A 21588-nucleotide genomic window follows, 5' to 3' on the forward strand; every position below is an offset into this window, starting at 1 on the left:
GCAAATATCTCTTTGAGATCCTGCTTTGAATTCTTTTGAACATATTCCCAGAAGTGGGATTGTTGGATCATATGGTAATTCTGTTCTTAATTTTTGAGAACCCTCTAATTTTTTAAGGAACCTCTATATTGTTTTCCATAATGGCTGCATCATTTTACATTCCCACCAACAGTACACAAGGGTTCCAACTTTTCCACATCCTCGCCAACACTTGTTATTTTCTGTTTTTATGAAAGTGGAATCCTGGTGTGTATGAGGTGATAACTCATTGTGGTTTTGATTTGCATTTCCATAACAATTAATGATGTTGAACTTTTTTCATGTGCTTATTGCCCATTTGTATATCTTCTTTAGAGGAATGTGTATTCGAGTCTGCCCATTTTTTAATCAGGTTATTTGGATTTTATTGTTGTAGAAGTTCCATATAATATTAACTCCTTATCAGATATATGTTTTGCAATTATTTGCTCCCATTCCATAGGTTGCTTTTTCACTCTGTTGATGGTTTTCTTTGATACAGAGAAGTTTTTAAGTTTGATGTAGTACCAATTGTCTATTTTCAACTGATCCATTATTCTACCTATTTAAAAAAATAATAATCTGTAGCAGCAATGACATAAAAATCAAAAAGAGCCTACCACAGTAGAAAATGACCTAGTCCCTGAATTAATTAAGATGCCTTTTAATGTATTTTGATTGTTTAAGATTGTTGGGTAAGCAATATAAGAAAAAATAAATGTGGCCATATATTATACATAAAGATATTCTACAAATAGTAAGAAAATTTGAAGAGTGTTTTACTTATCTGGACTTTAATATTTCCCATCTGGAAACCACATCTCCAGCCCTTCTTGTATGATGTTATTATATTCATTATATAACTTATTCTTCATCCAGGTGAGCAGCTGTGAGTGTGCTAAAGGCTGCCAGTGATGATGGTTTCACATCTCTTATGATAAACTATCCATTTATGTGAAATGGAAAGATATAAAGCATGCAGAAATTCCCTTGGATCAGAGAGTAGGGATTCCCCCAGCACAATTAAGTTTGTGGTCAGATTAGCTGGATCAGCTAAGACAACCAGCCAATCAGATTTTAGGAGGGAAACAGATTTCCTAAATAAATATGATTTCCAAGAGCATGTTCTCTAAAGAATTTCTCAGGCTTAAAATCTAATACAGGAGTGACTCAGTAGAACAAATACAGGAGCGGCTCCATTCTACCACTATGAGGAAAAGTGGTGTTCCTCTCCTTTTGGGTATCATCTTCCTGACTCTGATTGGAGTTCAAGGTAAGGGATTCTGAGTTATATTGGGTTAGTAAAGTCAGAGATGTGAACTGCTATAAAAGTCTCTTGGTTTGCCAGTAAAGGTAACTGCTTTGTGTGCATCAGAAAGTGATGTGAGTCAGTTGTGGTCAATTATCCAAAGTTCATATCCTGAACCTGCCAAGTCAAATACAAGTCTTCTCAGTCCACGTGTGTGAATTCCTGGCACAGAGTAAGTGTTCAATAAATGTTTGTTGAACTGGGTGATAATGAGATGGAAGACTTTGTCTCCTAAATTATTTTTGTCACCCTGACAGTGTTTCTTGGTAAGTATGTCTGTGGTTAACCAATTAAGTATCCAATAATCAGAGAGGTTGTCCCTAATCTGTTTACTAACTACCTTTATTTGAGGCAAATTAATGAACTTTTCTAGACTTCAGTTTCCTCAGCTGTAAAATGGAGATTTTATAGTTATGCTTTTTCTACCTACTACACAATGTATGGCATATAGGAAGTACTGAGTAAATGTATGTTGAATAAATGAAAAAATTAAGGAATGAAGATAGTGTATTTTAAAGAATTTTCAAAAGTTTAAAGCACTACTGAAAACCAAGGCAGTGGGAAAGATCAGGATGGTGGTGGTAATTAGTTATTGTAAGTGAAACTTTTTGTTGAAACGAGTACCAACTCCATTTCACTAAGGTCAGATAAAAAAATGGTTTTGGGAGTTGCTTGAGATACTATGGTCTGCAGAGCACACATGAATTAGATATCTGTGTATCTGACCTGTGATAGACATTTATTGAATATTATAAAAATCCCTTTTCCTAAGGTTATAAAATATGGTAGTTAAGAGTAATGCCTTTGGACCCAAAGAAACCTGAGCTGAGACCCTACACTTGTCCCCTAAAAGCTGAAAGGCTTTGTTTTTTACTTAACTTCTCTGAACCTTGGATTCTTTATCTATAAAACGGAGATAACACCTACTCAAAATCTCGTGGTAATGATTAACAGACACTCAGTAAATGACAGTAGTAATCATGACTAAGTCAAATGTATCATTTGGGCGGATCGCCTAAATTGAGACATTGCTCTAAATCGATGTTTTCTGCCTCTCTTTTTCCCTTAGGAACTCCAACAATGAGGAATGGACGCTGTTCCTGCATCAACACCAGCCAAGGAACAATCCATTCAAAATCCTTAAAGGACCTTAAACAATTTGCCCCAAGCCCTTCTTGTGAGAAAACTGAAATCATGTAAGTAAAAAAACTCATCCAACACATATGCTCCAGCAATAAGTTTAGCGTGAGTATGACCCTCAGAATACTTGCCCATTCAGACCCTTAAAATGCAGATAGTTGCCCCTCCATAAATCTGGTCTACTTCTTCCTTTTCTTATAAAAAAACAAGCAATTTCTGGTAGAGATTAGGAACCAAAGATGACATGTTTATTGTAGAAAATGTTTAATGTAAATGACCCAAAAGAAGAAATTAAAAGTCATCTATAATCCTACCATTTAGAGATAGGTAGTGTTAATCTGTCTGCATATAGTCTTCCAAATCTCCCTCATTGGCTTTGTGTGTACATATATAGACACTATATATATATATATATATATATATATATATATATATATATATATACACACACACACACAATATATGTACACAGAAATAAAATCATATACTACATACTGTTTTGTAATCTGCTTTTACATTAACACTATATAATGAACATTTCCTCATGTCAGTAAACCTTCTGTAATAACATCATTTTTTCCTAATAATGTCAATTTTAATGGCCAAATTTTATTCTATCATGTGGACGTACCATAATCTATATGACCAATGCCTAAATGTAGGTTATTTCCAATTTTTTTGCTATTGAAAACAAACTGCTATTGTAGCAATATTGTGTCTTTAATTCTTTCCTATTAGTAATACCTTTCTAGAGATTAGAATTGCTAGATTAAACGATATGCCTATTGTAAGTTTTTTGAAACCTAAATCAAGGATGATGTATAGAATGATTACTCTTATTCTTAGATTAGACAGAAATTAAAGAAAAAAGTCTTTAAATTGCTCCTGGAGAGTCTGATGTAATTTTAAAAATTCAACCAGTCTGTTAATCTTGTCTTAGGAAAACATTTTAATTGTGTTTTAAGTTGTTTCACTAGAAAATTTAGCAAAATTCATGCTCATTTTAATTGTTTTTGGGGAAAAGAAAGTAGATATATTGGCAACTTTTCTATTTTATATTTTCACTTAAACATAAATAGCTTTTTCCAGCATAACAGAACCAATATTATCTTTAGATTTAAGTTTCTCCTATTGCATATACCTGTTGGATTTTTTTAACTTAGAGTTATGTGCTATCCTAGAAATGTATCTAAGTCCCCTCAGTCACTTAAAAAATGAAAAGGCAGGAAAAAGACTGGAAGTCTCAGATGCTTATAGTGATGACACAAATACATTTTTAATTGGGGAATTGAATTCTGTGGATAAGATGAAGCATTTAAATTATTAAAAGTAAAAAAAAAAAAAAATCTTGTTGCTATTTCTTTTCTAGTGCTACAATGAAGAATGGGGATCAAACCTGTCTAAACCCAGATTCAACAGATGTGATAGAATTGATTAAAGAGTGGGAGAAACAGGTTAGTGAAAAAAAGGAACAAAATTTTCTTTCTTTTAGAAATTAACTTTAGAAGACAAAGAATTATGTAGTTCCTTTAAGGATACATTCTTCATTCATGTTATTGTGCTCCTATTTTTTTCGTAGAATGATGTCATCACCTTGAGGTGTAATTGTAGTCCTGCTTACAGTATCACTTGTCTATGTCTCCCACTAGAATGTGTGTTCCATGAGGGTAGGGAGCTTGTCTTTCTTATCCAATATAATAAATGTGTATTGAATGGTAGACAGTGAGGAAGAACTACCACATGGCACAACCAAAAAAAAAAAAAAAAGGTAATAAGATAAATTCCCTTCCTGCTGTAGCAAATTTGCTAACAATTAATTATAGTACAATGTGAAAAATATAAAATAAATGTATGTTCAAGAATCTTGAAGATAATAGAAGAAGGAGTAATTAACTTTGCCAGAGATGACGAGACAGGAAGAAACGGTTAAGGAAGACTTTTTATATCAGGTGACATTTGGTTTGGGTCTTGAAGGATAAGTAGTTCACCAGGAGGGTAAGGACAGCATGAAAAAAAAAAAAGACTAGAATCACGAGAGAGCTCACTGTGCTCCGGAAACCTCGGGTAATGTGGCTGGAGTTTGTGTGGAGGGAGTGAAGGGACTGAGATAGAAAAGTAGACCAGGAAAGGGGGAAGAATCCTGCATGGTGTGCTAAGGAGTTAAGTTAGAAGAGGGCCATAGAATATGTAGTTGGGCGCTTGGTTCTGGACTCTGACAGACTAGCAGTTCTGCCACATACCAGCTGTGCAACTTTGGGCAAGTCACCCACTCCAAGCCTCAGTCTCCTCGTCTGTAAACATTGGATGATAATAGTACCAACCTCAGAAAACTATAGTTGGGACAGGTGGGTCATAGCAAGATTGGAGTGGGGGTAGTAATGAGCCCAGAAAATGGACAAAAGAGAAGCAGTCAGAAGGCTACTGCCTCCTCATCAAAGTGAGTGAAATAGAAACAAAAAGAGCCCCTCTGAGACTGAAGCAACTTTAAACTGGTTCTGAGGATAAAGAAAGACCACAGTCTGGAGAGTCCAAATATAATATAAGGAAGGAAAAACGGTAAGCTAGAGAAACATTACCCCTTTTTTTTTCTGTCTCCTCACAGGTCAACCAAAAGAAAAAGCAAAAGAAAGGGAAAAAATATAAAAAAAACAAGAAAGTCCCAAAAGTTAAAAAACCTCTACATCCTCCTCAAAAGAAGACTACATGAGCTACCATTTTACCAACAAATGTTTTGTGTTAAAAAGGTTCTTCTCAACTATACTGAAATAATTCCAGAAAGGGATGGCATCTTAATACGTAAGCTTGTTGATTTGAACTAGAAAATTTAAAGCATTATTTTGACGTTGTAATTAAAGGTAGAAAGTTGCTTTTAAAATCCAAATGTGAAGAATTGTTAGAGGCTAGAGTTTGTCTTTGTTCTTCCACCTCCGACCAACTGAATTTCATCATGCTTAAGCCCACAATATCAGTAACGCCCACATCTGGACAGATGTCCTCACAACTACATCCCACACACAACAGCTGCCTGGGAGAACAGCTGTAGGCGTCCCAGGACTCCAGAGAATATCCTGAGGTACACATCAGCAGGCCCCAGCCTGGCAGCGTGCTGGTAAGCCGAGCAGTTTGGAATCGAGCTGGACCTCACCATGCTGCCATAGCCATCAGCATCTGTATTTGAATCTGCCTGTGGGCCTCTCATACAATGCATCTGAGATATTCATGCTGGTTGTTTCTGGGGATCACCACTGGAGAACACTAGCACTTGGCTTTCAGAACCTTCTGTCTGGTTTTGAGGCCATGTGACTCCATCTTGCCCGCCCAGGGTAACCGCTTTTTTCCTTACTGTTGCCTTTGCTTCAGTCAAGCCAGTTCCTCACCGTCCTACCACAATTCAGTGCCTGCCCCCTCTGCTACACAGGTCACACTCTCACTCACCTGCGTCTACTGCTTTCTCACTCTTTCCCCAACACCCCACAGAAATACCTCCTTCTCTTCGCTCATCCTCACTTGATTTGGTCTTTGAAGTTCATTTTAATCCTGCCTCTTAAATAAAATCTTCTGGATACTTGGATTATTTTAAAACTCCTATTTCACCTGTGTTCAGTACCATACAGGAGAGCGCTTAGTTGTTTTCTAATTAATTTTTGTCTGTTAATTTTAACTCTCCAACAAGACTGTCAGCTCCTTGAGGGCAGGGGACACAGTTTATTCCCCCGAATCTGCCACTGTGCCTAATATACTGTGGAACTAGGTTTCAAATAGTTTCTGATTGCAGTTGTTACAGGTAGGAGGGCAACCAGACCATCTCCTCAAAGCAGGAGCCAGCTATTTATTGGCTACTCCATATAGTCTAACCCCTGGTAACATCTTCTACTCATTACCCTCAGGCCATTATCACTTTGGGGACTGGGGGTGATGCAACATCCTTGTTTTCTTCTGACAGGATGTTACCTTGGCCTCTCCAAAAGATAAGAAGGAAATGTTTAAATCACTTATGCATATTCTAAACTGTTGTCATTAAGCATCAGGATACTTAGAATCATAGACTCTTACAATGGGAAGGGGCTTTAGAGATCACCCAGTGCCCAGCTTTTCCCCACCCAATACAAAAATTCCTTCAATACCATTCCTGACAAGCCTCACTTTTCTATGATCTTATGAGAAAGCCACCAAGATCCTTTCAAAAACTCATTTTAGGTAGATATGAATTTCATTGTCAGTTTAACTTGTTTCAAAGCTTGTAAAGTATTGTCGTTATCGATTACCACACCAGCTCTCATGAAGAAAGCGGGTATTAAGTTACCAAGAGCTAGAGGGAGCAGTAAATCCTGTTAGTGGAAGCATGGCTGGTGCCCCGTTAGCCTCTGCAGGGCTTGAAAACCCTCTTAAAGGGGAGGTTCTGAGAACTGTGTAAGAGAGAATGTCTTTGGCCAGAATTTAAATCTATGCCTACTTTCCCAATTTTTGTCACTCCTTACACTGCAGATGATTTTCAGTGCTTCCCAGTGGTGATCCCAAACAACGTCTTAACTAGTCATGAAACTCTTTAGCTCCTTTCATGTAACTCTCCCTGAAAAATCTAAATGTTTCATAGTCTGAGAGTCTGACCCAGTTACCTTCCATCTCACTGGTAAAGTGGACAGTGTATAACTGATACCCAAAGACCACATGTTTTGACTAAGTAGCTATGACATATATATACATGCTAATCATTCATCACTTATATATACATGTACACTCTCTAAGCAAATAATTAAGTGCAAAGCAGTATTGACATATATACCCTGTACTTTGAAATATTTTCTTTGTTAAAAGACAATGCTACCAATAAATGCACCACTGATCAGAAAACAAGTCTTGATTTTTTAATGTCTCAGACATGTACCTCAACTACTGCATGTGTAACAGTAATTCTCATGTGTCCTTATTCATTTAGTTTCATCTCAAATAAAGTGTAATTGAGATAAAGACATGGAAGCTCTTTAAAGTGCTCTTTGGAGACATAAAAAAACTTCAGCGGAAAATTTGACAATACGTTATAACAACATTGACTTACAAGAGTTTATGCAGAATGCAATTTATTTCCTAATCCTCAAGGGCAATGCTATTCCAATAAGAAGTATACCCAGGAGACCAAAAATGTCCTGACTCTTTTCCATAACCTAAAACTATATATGTTTAAATGTTATAAAAGCCTCAAGTAGTTATGGAGACCCAAACATAGGATAAGTTATTCCAGAGTCCAGAAAACTTGGGCCGGAAGTATTATGCAGTATGGAGTCTCTCAGAAGGTTGGGAGTGAACAGACACTACCAGCCTTGTACGTTTGAGATACACTTGAGAGGCCAGATATGTGTGATATCTGGGCAGGTAGCAGCTGCTGATGGTGAACATGACAAAGCCCACAAGGACCTTGACCTGAGACACAGCAGGACGCTGTGGAGATAGCTAAGATTCTGGCTTCTGAGATATCTGAGTTAAGATCAATCCCACCACTTACTAGCTGTGTGACCCTGGTTCAAGCACACTTTTTAACCTCCCTGTACACCAAGTTCCTCCTCCAGGATTTGTTGTGAGGAACAGGCCCAGCATAGATCTTGGTGCATAGCAAGTCCTCAGGGTCAGATCCAGCCTCCCCCGACCCTTTACCTCTGCTGCACTTTCTTCGCAACAGAGGGTGTTTCACATCTCATACACACAGAGAGATGTTTCCAGGACCGAAAAAATAGGTTGGAGAAATGAGATCAAAAGCCTGCCTGACCAGTTCTCTGTATCTATATTTTCATACCCATAGTCCAGGCCATCATTGTCTCCTTCCTAGGCTACCTCAAGAGCTTCCTCTTTTCTCTGCTGCTTCTTTTTCTCAACTTTTCTCTTGCTTCCTTACCATTCATGACAGCCAGAATGATCCTTTCAAAGCATAATTCACAGAAGACTACCACCTTACTTAAAACCCTGTAATTTAGGATTGAGTCATACATACCAAGGCCTACCAAGCCCTACACGAGTCAGGCTCTGCCTGCTTCCCTGACCATGCTCCCTTCACTCTTCCCATCACTTATTGAGCCTCAGCCTCACCTTCTTTCTAACGCTGAAGTACACTGAGTTCATTTCCTTCTCAGGGCCTCTGCATATGCTGTTCCCTGCTAGGCTGGGTTGGGCTATATCAACTTGGTTAAGCTGGGAGCTCTGTTCCCCAGAATCCTCTTCCCTGTGAGGTTCTAGGTTAGAGTTAACCAAAGAGGTATGTGTGTAAGATTTTGGAAGGCAGAAGTGAAGGAGTGGCCATTACTCTTGATTAGATTTAGTGACAGACATGGGGGATCCCGTGGATCCCAGCTTGCACTTGCTCTCCTCTGAGTTCACTTTGTCTTCATGACTGGTGGCCTTGTGACCAACAATGGTCCCAGGTCCTCCACCAGATGCTTGGAAGTGGACCTAGAGAGGCAGTAGTTACATAAAAGCAATAGCTTCCCATAGGCCCCTAGCAGTCCCAGTTTGGCAGCTGGACAGTCTTAGCTTCTTGGATTTTTCTCACAAACTCTTATGTGTATAACTGTACCAGTGCTTCTGAAGGTTTGGTCGGTGAATCTTTCTCCAGTCCCTTGACTATCCTCCCAGACTTTCATTTCCCAAGATCCTCCCTCATCTGTGTAACATCTGATTCCTATAGTAAATCCTCTAATCCCTTAATATTCAGAGCGACTCTGCTTCCCTAACTGATACACCTGTGCCCGAAGCACTCTTCTTTGCACAGCTGTTCCTGCCTTTTCATTTGAATTTCAGCTTCAATGTCACTTCACAGTCTCCTTCCCTTATCACCCTTAGTGAAATAACCATCCTCTCCCCAGACCCCGTCTGTTGTAGTGCTTTCCAAAGTGGGGTGTGTATACCCTATGGGGTAGATAAAATTAGAGTATCTATAATATATTTTGTCTGAAAAATAAGAAAGAAGTGAAGATTTACTATAAATCTGAAGTCAGCAATTGATACTAGCAGCTTCACTCAATGCATTTGTCAGGTGAGCCTGTGTCACATACTGATTTCCTGTGGAAAGAGTGAGACTTCCTTACCTGGGAGGGATTGACACGCGCCCTCATTCAGTCACTTTCTGCACTTTGCAACAGTGGGTTGCCGCTTATGTGGGCACAGCCCTCTATGGCTAACTCTAAACTAGAACCAGGATCATGAGGATAATAAGACAGACTGCTAACTAAGCCAATCTTGACAAAATGGGCAAGTGGCTTTAAAAGATTCCTAAGGGGACTTCCCTGGTGGTCCAGTGGTTAAGACTCCATGCTCCCAATGCTGGGGGCCTGGGTTCAATCCCTGGTCAGGGAACTAGATCCCACATGCATGCCGCAACTAAGACCTGACGCAGCCAAATAAATAAATAAATAATAAAAAAAAAAGAAAAAGATTCCTACTAAGAAATTCATGTGGAAGGTAATAATAATAATGCAAACAAACTAACAAAAGAATAAAACATCCATACAGGGGATGCCTGTTCCAATTTTACCTAGAAGGCACACGATTTTTAAAAATCTGGTAGCTATGGTCTGTTTCATTCTCTTTTATCAGATAAATCAATCTAACTTCATCACAATCTGAAATTATCTTTTAAAAATATTTATATAGCTATTTCCTGTCCCCCACCCCACCACAAACAATAATTTTCTTTTATTTTTTTTTAAGTTTTATTTATTTATTTATGGCTGTGTTGGGTCTTCATTTCTGTGCGAGGGCTTTCTCTAGTTGCAGCAAGCAGGGGCCGCTCTTCATCGTGGTGTGCGGGCCTCTCACTATCGCGGCCTCTCTTGTTGCGGAGCACGGGCTCCAGACGCGCAGGCTCAGTAATTGTGGCTCACGGGCCCAGTTGCTCCGCGGCAGGTGGGAACTTCCCAGACCAGAGCTCGAACCCGTGTCCCCTGCATTGGCAGGCAGATTCTCAACCACTGCCCCACCAGGGAAGCCCAAACAATAATTTTCTTGACTGCAGAAAAGTTTATTCTCTTCACCACTGCATCTATAGTGTCTAGAGCAGTGCCTGGCACTTAGAAAGCACTTAATATGTATTTTTCAGTTGACTGACATATGCTTTACCCTAAATTTTCTTTCATGTCTTTCCCAAATCAATCTGAACTACTCTTGTCATGACATCTAAACTTACCATGCTCACTTCTGCCTTCAGTTTTGCTCACGTTTTTATTCACCTGCTCCACTCACCTCCCACCCACATCTAACTGATTCCCACCTATACATGATTCAAGTCTTGCTTTTCCATCCCAGAATGCTCCCAGTCACACTGAATTCCTCTCCCTGTGACTGCCCTGTTGTAAAGTGACCTTAACTCATAGGAATTGTTCTCTGATTTAAAATTTAAATTATTTTGCTATACCAGAAAGCAGTTTGTATCAGAACAAAATTTATATATTAGAGCAATGGGTAATCAGTGAAAATATTAAATCTGTAAGCTATACGTTTAAATTGAAATGCCAGTGATCTCTCGGTCAGTTAATTAGGAGAAAGCTATTTGAGGTTTCTCAATGCAAATATGCAAAGTTGCTTTCTTATTAGAAAGGAAGATAAAGAGAGAAACTGCAATCATAGGTGCTTTAGAATATGGTCACTCTGTTTTTTGGCTGGTATAGAGAGGATGAAATTAGGTGAGAAAGGAAAACAAGCAACCTTTCTTACATGTAAGGAGTTAATTAGCTTCTAGGCAGTCACCTGAGGCATTTTAAGGCAAGTTAATTTAAAGTTCCCAGAAGAGTTTTTGATCCTACATTTTAAGGAAGTAAGTAAATCACAAATGAGTAATCAAACCTAAGTGTGTGAATGAGAGTGTGAACTGGGGCAGATTGGTAAAAGATTACAGGGAAAGGTGTCAAGTTCTATAATACATAACTATTTGCTTTCTTTAAAAGTTTGCTATATAATGGACTTCCCTGGTGGCACAGTGGTTTACAGTCCACCTGCCAATGCAGGGAACACGGGTTCGAGCCCTGGTCTGGGAAGATCCCACATGCCAAGGAGCAACTAAGCCCGTGTGCCACCACTACTGAGCCTGCGCTCTAGAGCCCACGAGCCTCAACTGCTGAGCCCACGTGCCACAACTACTGCAGCCTGCGCACCTAGAGCCCACGCTCTGCAACAAGAGAAGTCACCGCAATGAGAAGCCCGCGCACTGCAATCAAGAGTAGCCCCCGCTCGCTGCAACTAGAGAAAGCCCGCGCGCAGCAATGAAGACCCGACACAGCCAAAAATAAATAAATAAATAAATTTATTAAAAAAAGAAAAGTTTGCTATACAAATTTTAAAATCTCATCCTTTAAATATACTATTTCACTTTACTGTTTCAAGTTGACTATTTTCATAAGGAATTTTTTTGCTTAAAAAAAAGAAAAAAGTTGCTGGTACCTCTATCTTCATGGAATTAGGCCTTGGCCTCTGCATTCTGTGTAGTGTAGGACCAAGTGGGCCTAGCCACCTACCATCAGCTTTCCTTAACCATCTGAGTAGACAACCTGAACTTCCAATAGAAGGAGGAACTAACATCAAAATCTATAAGTGTGAGAGGAGAAATGACAAAGTAAATTATTAACAGAGAGGGAAAAAGTGTTGTTACTTAGAGTAATGCCAGCAATCACTTCTACAATGTTAAAAGCAGCAGAACATACCTCAAGGCAGATGTCTCTTGTTTGGAGACTTTGATTAGGGCCATACTGGCTGGGGGTTTTTATGGAATGGAAGTTAAAGCAAATGCAAGCTAAATTTCCCTGAATAGTAAGGGAATAGAAATTACCTCGGGCAGCTAGGGAGGGTGTTGGGAATTCTGGAACAGCAGAAAGAGAGGCAGAAGAAGGAGATGGGAGTAAAATGCCACTGTAAAAATGACAGCAGGCTGGAGTAAAGGTATAGAAGACCAGTGAGAAATTTCCTGTGGTGGGATGACCAGCTTGCTTGCTTGCTTGCTTTTCTTTCTTTTTTTTTTTTTTATAATTTATATTGGAGTATAGTTGATTTACTTACTATACTTACTTTATTTATAGTTAATTAAATAAAAATGGAAGTTGGAACAATATATGACTACATACCCACCAAAATGGCTAAAATTGATAAAACAGACAATGTGGCTTGTCTATGACAGTACCCAGCAACAGGAACTCTCATGCACTGTTAGTGGGGACAAAAATTGCTATTCCATTCTGGTAAAACTATTTAGAATTAACCAAAAAGATGAACATCTAAGGGATGACCAGCTTTAAAACACTGCTGTGTAACACAGTTTGTTTTTTAAAAAATTTTATTGGAGTATAGTTGATTTACAATGTTGTGTTAGTTTCAGGTGTACAGCAAAGTGAATCAGTTATATATATATTCATATATCCACTCATTTTTTTTTTTTAAGATTCTTTTCCCATACTGTATAGGCCATTACAGAGTATTGAGTAGAGTTCCCTGTGCTATATAGCAGGTTTTTATTGGTTTTCTATTTTATATATAGTAGTGTGTACATGTCAATCCCAATCTCCCAGTTTATCCCTCCCTGCCTTACACATTCAGTTTTAAATGCCAGCCTGGCTGGGACTCTGAAAATATTGGGAGAGATTTTAGATTTCTCATAATTGGGGAAATTAAGTCACTTTATTTGGATATTGAAGGTAACTCCAGACAAACAGAGAACTTTGGGCTGCTTGGGTTATGTGGTAGCCATGGAGGTGTGCTGCTTGGATCACCGTTCAACAAAGAACTTGCTGTTCAGCTGCAATGAGGGTGGTTAGCTGACCACATCCAACAGCAGCACCTTGGACTCACCCCAGATTTTGAGACCACGCTCTTACTGGGCAGCCTCCAGCCAATGACTGAGTATAGAGGAAATACTAGGGCCTGGTCATTTCCACCCAGATGGGCAGTCTTTCATCAGGAGCTCCCCACTGGATTGGCTAAAACTTTGACAGATCTGTATCCAAGTCTGAGGCAGTCTCTGCCCAATTCTGCTTCCTCCCACTTTTATTTTTATAAAGGGTCCCACCAATAAACCTCTTGCACATCTGATTCTGTCTCAGTGCCTGCTTCCCAGAGAGCCCAAATGACACAGGTTACATATAATATACTTTTTATTTTAATCAATAAGTATTAGCTGCTATTATCTTTATGATTATCTCCTATAACCCCAAACACAGACTTTTAACACTGGGAGAAACCTTCCAGATGGAAGGACACCCAAGAGCCTCAAAACCAAGAGACTGGAAGATATTTCTGATCCTGCCACTCAGGAGCCATGTAGCCTTTTTAAAAAAATTTTTTTTCCTTTTTTTTTGGCAGCTCCTCGTAGCATGTAGGATCTTAGTTCCCCGACCAGGGATCAAACCCATGCCCCATGCAGTGGGATTGGGGAGTCCTAACCACTGGACCGCCAGGGAGTTTCCAATGGGCTGTGTAGCCTTAAGTCTCATGGCCTCTTCTTCATCTGCAAACTGAAGCATGAGAGACTATGATCTATCTCTAAGGTTTCTCTAAGGGATCCCCAAACATTATCCCTTTTCAGCTTTCTGCCCAGTACACCACACTTTTTGCTAATTGGATACCTTAACTTGGCCACCTTTTACAATGATGTTCCCTGTACTCCTTTAAATATATTTGTATTTTAAGATAAACTGCCATGGGGAACTAGTTTAGGACTTCCGAAATGTGAGAAGCCCACTTCTCCAGTCTTAGATTATTTTGATAACATGAGATGGAAATTAGAAGACTCCAAAAAGGTTTCGTTCTTTCTTTATTCCCTATCAAGAGCAATGACAAGTAATGTCCAGGTAGTTCTCACATTGCTCTATCTTTCTGCCTGCAGGTGGGATTTTCCAATTGTCCAGTTACCCCTGTGGGTCCCTCAGGTTGGGGATAGCCAAAAGAGGGGATGTTATTCCTTTTGTAACTGAGTCTCTGAGGATATAACCAGGAGAACGTTTCAGGGGAGGTGAGAGAGGTGGTCTTACCACTTTTATTTATTTCCTGAAATAAATAAGATCCTTGAGGTTGTAGATCCTCGAGGACACCCCTCCACAACTTTCATGTCATTTGGGTTACAGAGGAACAGTTTTCTTCCTAAAAATTTATAGAAATTTTTTAAAAAGCAAGCAAGCATGATTTATAAGCAAAGAAAGAAACAGGGAATTTACACACATTACGTGTTCTCTCCCCTTATTGTAACTTATCTTCTGGAAAAGGACCCCAAAATCTTATATCTTGCTTAAAAACTTTAAAAATACCATCCACAGCCTACCCTATTTCCCATGAAATAGAAAAATTATATAGTGGTATCAGGAGATTTGGGGCCCCAAGAGGGAAAGTTTCCTAATCAGTGAAAATCAGGAACACCCAAAGTCAATCACATTAATAGTCTTACACAGTCTAAATGAATCCAGCAGTAACAGTAGATTTTTAAAGAATAAGGGAGTGAACAGCATCAGGTTCAGCTGGCACAGCCAAGAAATCTGGCAAAAGGATAAAAACAAGTCTTTGTTTCCGTTACCCATTATGAGATTAAATGGTGCTACAATGTGCAGTGGTCTACCTACAAAGGAGCTGGTTATCTCCTCTCTATTCACAAAATCATTTGCTCAAAGCCAACTGAAATCATGCTTTCAGGTTTTAAGTGTAACCACATAGAAGATAAAAGCCATTAGCTGGTTCTTGAGAAACATTTTGACTTTAAGAACTTGGCTATGGTGGTTTAAGAGAAAAAATCCAAGAAAGATGATGGAATTAGTCCCTATTGAATCTGGGGTTGATTGTCCAAAGGCCGACCCAACAGTCCTCACTGTCCCCAAGGAGGAAAGGATAGATGGAATTGTGGATAAAACTCACAATAAAGCTGGAAAAAGAGGAGGGAAAAGAAAGAACAATTAAAAAAATTAAAAGAACTCATGAAAATATGAAAACTGAAATTTCTTCCAATACCAGTTTCCTGCTGAGTTTGCATGTAGTCATTTTGTCAAATGGTATAATTTTCTTGTTAAAAAGAAAAGCATGAGCTCCCTCCAGTGGCTAATCTAACAATTAGAAAAAACCATTTTAATTAGAAAAGAACAGACACATGCCTGTCTTTTCTGAACAACAGTCACCATCATCGGTTTCTAATGAGAGAGACAATAACTAGAATTCACATGTTAGTCACTCACTGATTTTGAGACAAATTTTGTCTGTGGATAGCTAAGATATTTTAAGTTCTTTCTTTAATAAATCACACAATTGAAGAATTGGAAGACTAGAAATTGTTTATCCATTCCTTCAACAAATATTAACTGATTACCTACTATGTGCCATGCATTGCTCCAAGTGTTGAGTATAGAGCAGTGAACAAGAAAAGGGACTTATTCTTTTGTCATTTACAGACAGTTCTGGGTGTACTCTGATGCTTTTGCAAAAATGTTCCTATAAAAGGGTTTCATCTTCAAGGAATTCATGGAAAAAGACTCTGACAAGTACAGGTTTCTGGTAACTGACTATACTGCTGAACTGAATGAATAAGCATTTTCAGAACTCTAATGAAAAACTGATGAACTCATAAAAGTGCTAACAAAAGATCAAGATGAAAAAAAAATTAATTACATGGGACTGAGTGAACTGATGAGGATGATTATAATTTTTGTGACTTTGTTTGAATAAAAAAAAAAATCCCACAAGGACTCAGAGGCAAAGAATATACAAATGAATTTTCACTGCAAAGTAAATGAGCTGTCACGGTGGAGGATTACTGGACTGAATGTCAATATTATGACATAGTATGAGTGTGTTTCATGTTTGGTAATTGCAATCATTGTTGCTTTTGTTGTGGTCATACATTTACAATGCTTGGTGTCAGTTTATTTATCTCTTGTAAAAATAAAATACCAGAGGCTTACAAGGGTAATGGAAGAAATAAAGCAGGAGAAGCGAGTGTGGGGTGGGAGGCAGGATGGGAGGTCAGGCAAAGCCTCCCTAATAAGATGTCACTTGAGCAGAGAGCAGGAAAGTGAGCGAGCAAGATGTGTGGTGCTTAGGACAGAGGAGACAGAAAGCATGAAGGCCCTGAGGCTTGACATGTTGAGGGAAGCTAAGAGGCCGTTTTCCTGGGCAGAGTAGACAAATGGGGGCGCAATGGGAGGGGAGCCCAGAGAGGTAACGTGGGGTCCGGTTATAAATGGTCTTCTGTGTTCCTGAAGGACTTTAGCTTTAAATCTGAGCTAGAAGGGAAGCTGGAGGAGTAACTGGATCTATTTAAGGATCCCTCTGGCCACCACTACAAGAAAATACACAATAGGGGCAAGGGAAGGAGCAGAGAGACCATTTAAAGGCCAATTACCAAATATGTTTCTAGAAGGAGGGAGAGACCAACTGTATCCAATGCTGCAGGTAAGTTAAAGAATGAAAACTGGGGGCTTCCCAGGTGGCGCAGTGGTTGAGAATCTGCCTGCCAATGCAGGGGACACGGGTTCGAGCCCTGGTCTGGGAAGATCCCACATACCACGGAGCAACTGGGCCCGTGAGCCACAACTACTGAGCCTGCGCGTCTGGAGCCTGTGCTCCGCAACAAGAGAGGCCACGGCAGTGAGAGGTCCGCGCACCGCAATGAAGAGTGGCCCCTGCTCGCCGCAACTAGAGAAAGCCCTCGCACAGAAACGAAGACCCAACACAGCCAAAAAAATAAATAAAAATAAATAAATAAATAATAAAAAAGTAATAATAATAATGAAGCTTGGCTTAATGTCTCATCCTATACCTAAATTCTCAGCTAGATTTATCACCCTCACAAAAGTAATTTAAAAAAAAAAAAAAAAGAATGAAAACTGACCATTGGACTTAGCAACATCAAGGTGATTGGTGATCTTGATAAAAACAGTTTCAGTGGGATGATGGAAGCAAAAGAGTAACTGGCATTTCTTAAAAAGTTAAATATAAACCTATCATGATCCAGCCATTCCACCCCTAGGCATTTACCAAGAGAAAAGGAAACATATATCCATAGAAAGACTTGAACACGAATATTGATAGCCCCAAACTGGACACAACCCAAATATTCAACAACAGGTAAACAGATAAACAAATTGCAATATATCCATATGATGGAATACCACTCAAAAATAAAAGGGGCACACTATTGATTCTCACAACATGGATGAATTTTTAAATAATTATAAGTGAAAGAAGTCTGACACAAAAGAATAGATACTATATGATTCCATTTGTATAAAATTTCTGCAAGTGCAAACTTATCTATGGTGACAGAAAGCAGATGTGTGTTTGTCTGGGGATGGTGCAGCACAAGGAAACTTGGGATAATAGATATATTCATTACCCTGATTGTGATGATGATTTCATGGGTGCATACATGTATCAAAACTCATCAAATTGTACACTTTGTGGCCAGTTTCTTATAAATTAATATCTTAATAAAGCTATAAAATAAATAAATACATTAGCATAAAAAATAAAGGGTGGGACCTCATGTGGAGGCAGAGGTCTTGGTCTTAGCTAGGCTCAGGAATTTTCCATCATATTTTGATGTGTATTTATTTATTTATTTTAACATCTTTATTGGAATATAATTGCTTTACAATGGTGTGTTAGTTTCTGCTTTACAACAAAGTGAATCAGTTATACATATACATATGGTCCCATATCTCTTCCCTCTTGCATCTCCCTCCCACATAACCAGCACATCAAACCCATCATTCCCAGATATTATTGCTTTGGATAAGGTTAAATGAATAGCGTATACTTAAGCATGAATTTGAAGAAAGATGCAGTTGATCATCATGTGAATCGTACATCCACATGGCAGTATAATAAAGTTATGAGGTTGGCATGAGAATTGGCTTTGTTCAACACTCTCATTTTATAAAGAAGGAAGGATTTCCTAAGGAATGCCACAAAGTTCTCTTAAATAAATGATACTAATAAACTCTTATGGTGATTACTACCTGTCCCAATTGAGTTATTGTTTATTTATTCCCTGTGTATCCTCTCATCAAAACTGTACACATCCTTCAAGACATCTCAAATACATCATCCATCCTCATAAAGCCTTTCCTTATTCCTCAAAACAAACATGACCTCTCCTTCCTTTAGTCAGAGCTTCATTGTACCCAGCAAAGACTTGCTTGTAGTACTATCCATCTCACTAAGTTCGGACCAAGGAGACAGATGCAGAAGTATTATACATTATTGTTTAGGGGGAGTTCCCTGGTGGCCTAATGGTTAGGATTCCAGTCTTTCACTGCCGTGGCCTGGGTTCAATCCCTGGTTGGGGAACTGAGATCCTACAAGGTGTGTGAGTGACTCGGCCACAAAAATTTAAAAAAAAAGGAAGTACTATATTGTTTGGAAGTTTTGTAGGGCTAGTTCAGCTGGGAGGTGTACCATTTTGCCCTTCCCCCTCTTCCTCCTTCCTACTAATGTACCTGTAATAAGATTTAATGGCTCAAGACTGGTGCTCAAGCTGCTGTCTGAACTATTTACCAAAAAGGCACCCCAAGTAGAGATAATAAGTCAGAAGAGTGTGCTTCTTATGCAAACAATTTAAAATAGTCCTCTAGTCTAGGCTCCTTCAAATAAGAAAATTTTAAGCCATTTGAATCCAGATATTATGATCCATTTTATAATTATAATAATAGGTTCCCTTTTGCAAAGGTATAAAGGATATTTTCTTTTCTAGCATAATTCACTTTAGGTTAAAAATCATTTGGGGATCAGAAAAAGATGGAAAGTTCCTTTGCTAATTCAAGACTAAATACAGAAGTGAATATGGAGTTTTCTTGGTGTTGATCTGACTAATATACATTAAGCATACGTACATTGCATTGCATATAATATAGCTATTATTCAACATTTAAAAAATACATATTTAGTTAGCCACTCTCAGCCTTAGTTTTCTCATCTATCAAAAAAAAAAAAAAATCCTGCTTCAGGGTGTTTGGGGGGTAAAATGAGCAGACCCATATGCCCTCCTTAGATTAGCATGTAAAGCCTTTCATCATCAGGACTGCATAACCTCACTCGACTCATTTTCCTCAGCTCCTTCCTTGCTGCACACACCCCTCCCAACCATTAGTCACACCCAGACTTCTGGTCTTCCTTTAATTCCACCAGACTTTTTCAAGCCTTTGCACCTTTACACTGGTTGCTTTCTTTATGTAGAAAGCCTTTCTTTCCCTTCTCCAAAAAAACTCCTCATCTTCCAGAATTTCAATCAAATGGTACCATAACTGTGAAACATTCTGATTCCTCTGGCTGTGTTGTCCTATTGCTTCCACTCTATCGTAAGAACACATTTATTCATTTTAAGAGTATTTTCTGGGCTTCCCTGGTGGCGCAGTGGTTAAGAATCCACCTGCCAATGCAGGGGACACGAATTCAAGCTCTGGTCTGGGAAGATCCCACATGCCGCGGGGCAACTAAGCCCATGCGCCACAATTACTGAGCCTGCGCTCTAGAGCCCGCGAGCCACAGCTACTGACGCCCACGCACCTAGAGCCTGTGCTCTGCAACAAGAGAAGCCACTGCAGTGAGAAGCCCGTGCACCGCAACGAAGAGTAGGCCCCGCTCGCCACAACTAGAGAAAGCCCGCGCGCAGCAACGAAGACCCAATGCAGCCAAAAATAAGTAAGTAAAAAATTTTATTAAAAAAAAAAGAGTATTTTCTATTTCTCTCTCTTATCAGTCTGTGAGTTTCCTACGGGCAAATGCCCATGCCTTATTTATTTTTGTATTCAAAACACTTAGTTGGTCCAATGGTTAGGACTCTGCGCTTTCACTGCCAGCTGGGTTTGATCCTTCATCGGGGAACTAAGATCCCGCAAGCCGCGTGGCATGGCCAAAAAAACCCCGAAAACACGCAAACAAAAAAACACTTACCCTAGTGCCTGACAGATTGTGAATACTGTAAAAGCTTGTGACATGGCCTGAGTGTTTTACTCATAAGTCACATTTTAGTGACTTAAATATTCATAGTACATAAGCTTACGATTTTGACAGGAATTATATTAAATAATATCAGTATGTTTTGTTTTGAGGATGCCTTTTTTCTTACTAATCCAACCAACCAAAAACAATGTTTTTAATTTAAATCTGTGAAAGGGTTTAAAAAAAAAGATTTATTGCTTACATTTACTTCTTAATAATTTCACGAGTACCTGATTCAATGATTAATAAATAAAATAGTCATTCTCCAAATGTGGCTGAAAAACTAATAGTGGTTTGCACAGTGTGCTTGAATTTGCTTGTGCCTAGATGTGGTTACAGAGTTGCTTTGTTTTTGGCTCATTCCGACCTGGCCACAGATGACCTGGACTGAAGTTGGTGTTGTGTGAAATTGCTCATGTTAAGCAGGGGAATACCACAGTTCATCTACTGATGCCAGACCAGCTTACCAGCTGACAACTGTTAGGCTACATTTTTCTTTCTCATCTATTTACAATCAAGACTGCCTGGATTGAAATCCCAGCTTCTCACCTGCTATGAACTTAAGCAGTCAACTTGTCTGAACCTGCAAAGTGCAGATAATTATAGTACCTATTTTAGAGGGCTCTTCTCAGGATTAAATACAAGTGAAGGGCTTGAAACACAGAGTGAGTGATCAAGTGTCTCCTTATATTAACAACACTCTATTTCGTTAATTCATTCTCCACATTTTTATTTTTGCACACCATGAAACTGTGGAAACGCATTCTCTTCAAATTACCAGGATCTGAATTTAAAACTCTGGCTGAACAGTACTTACAAAGGTTATAACAATAGTTGGCTTTTAAATACAAATTCATTTGCATTTTAAAACAACCAACATGACTACATTTTATCCAGTTCACACCCTTTTCCCTTGGTTACATTGGGTTGAAACAATTAAAAACAACACAAGAACAGCTATTTAAAATATACAAGAAAACTAATTTACGCCCCTCATTGACCTTTTTCCCCCTCTCCAAAATAGGATAGCGCTATCAACTCCCCAGGGATATTTTTAGGGTCTAACTTTAGGCTGTGAGTCTTTTTATAAAAAAATATTAATTCTCATCTGTCTGTTTCATAAGAGTGTCAGGATGGTGAAATAAACTAAGGTGTGTGAAAAAAGTCTTTGCATTTCA

The 21588-nt window shown here is 38.9% G+C and overlaps 1 protein-coding gene across 1 annotated transcript; it reads left to right on the plus strand.

Moving 5' to 3' along the window:
• Positions 1-1205: 1205 nt before the first annotated feature.
• On the plus strand, positions 1206-12549 carry CXCL9 (C-X-C motif chemokine ligand 9). Its single transcript, XM_082463987.1, has 4 exons — positions 1206-1291; positions 2397-2523; positions 3837-3921; positions 5070-12549. The coding sequence occupies exons 1-4, from the start codon at positions 1228-1230 to the stop codon at positions 5172-5174; spliced, it is 381 nt and encodes a 126-aa protein (XP_082320113.1). The 5' UTR covers positions 1206-1227; the 3' UTR covers positions 5175-12549.
• Positions 12550-21588: the final 9039 nt, after the last annotated feature.

The sequence above is a fragment of the Balaenoptera physalus genome (genome assembly GCF_965194825.1).
Source record: "Balaenoptera physalus genome assembly, chromosome: 5".
In the NCBI taxonomy this organism is placed as follows: Eukaryota; Metazoa; Chordata; class Mammalia; order Artiodactyla; family Balaenopteridae; genus Balaenoptera; species Balaenoptera physalus.

Excerpts from the sequence above, each read along its gene's own strand:
- CXCL9 (XM_082463987.1), top strand. The coding sequence starts at position 1,228 with ATGAGGAAAAGTGGTGTTCCTCTCCTTTTGGGTATCATCTTCCTGACT. Across the intron at positions 1,292-2,396 it reads GACTCTGATTGGAGTTCAAG|GAACTCCAACAATGAGGAAT; the intron begins GTAAGGGATTCT and ends TTTTTCCCTTAG. Across the intron at positions 2,524-3,836 it reads TGTGAGAAAACTGAAATCAT|TGCTACAATGAAGAATGGGG; the intron begins GTAAGTAAAAAA and ends TTTCTTTTCTAG.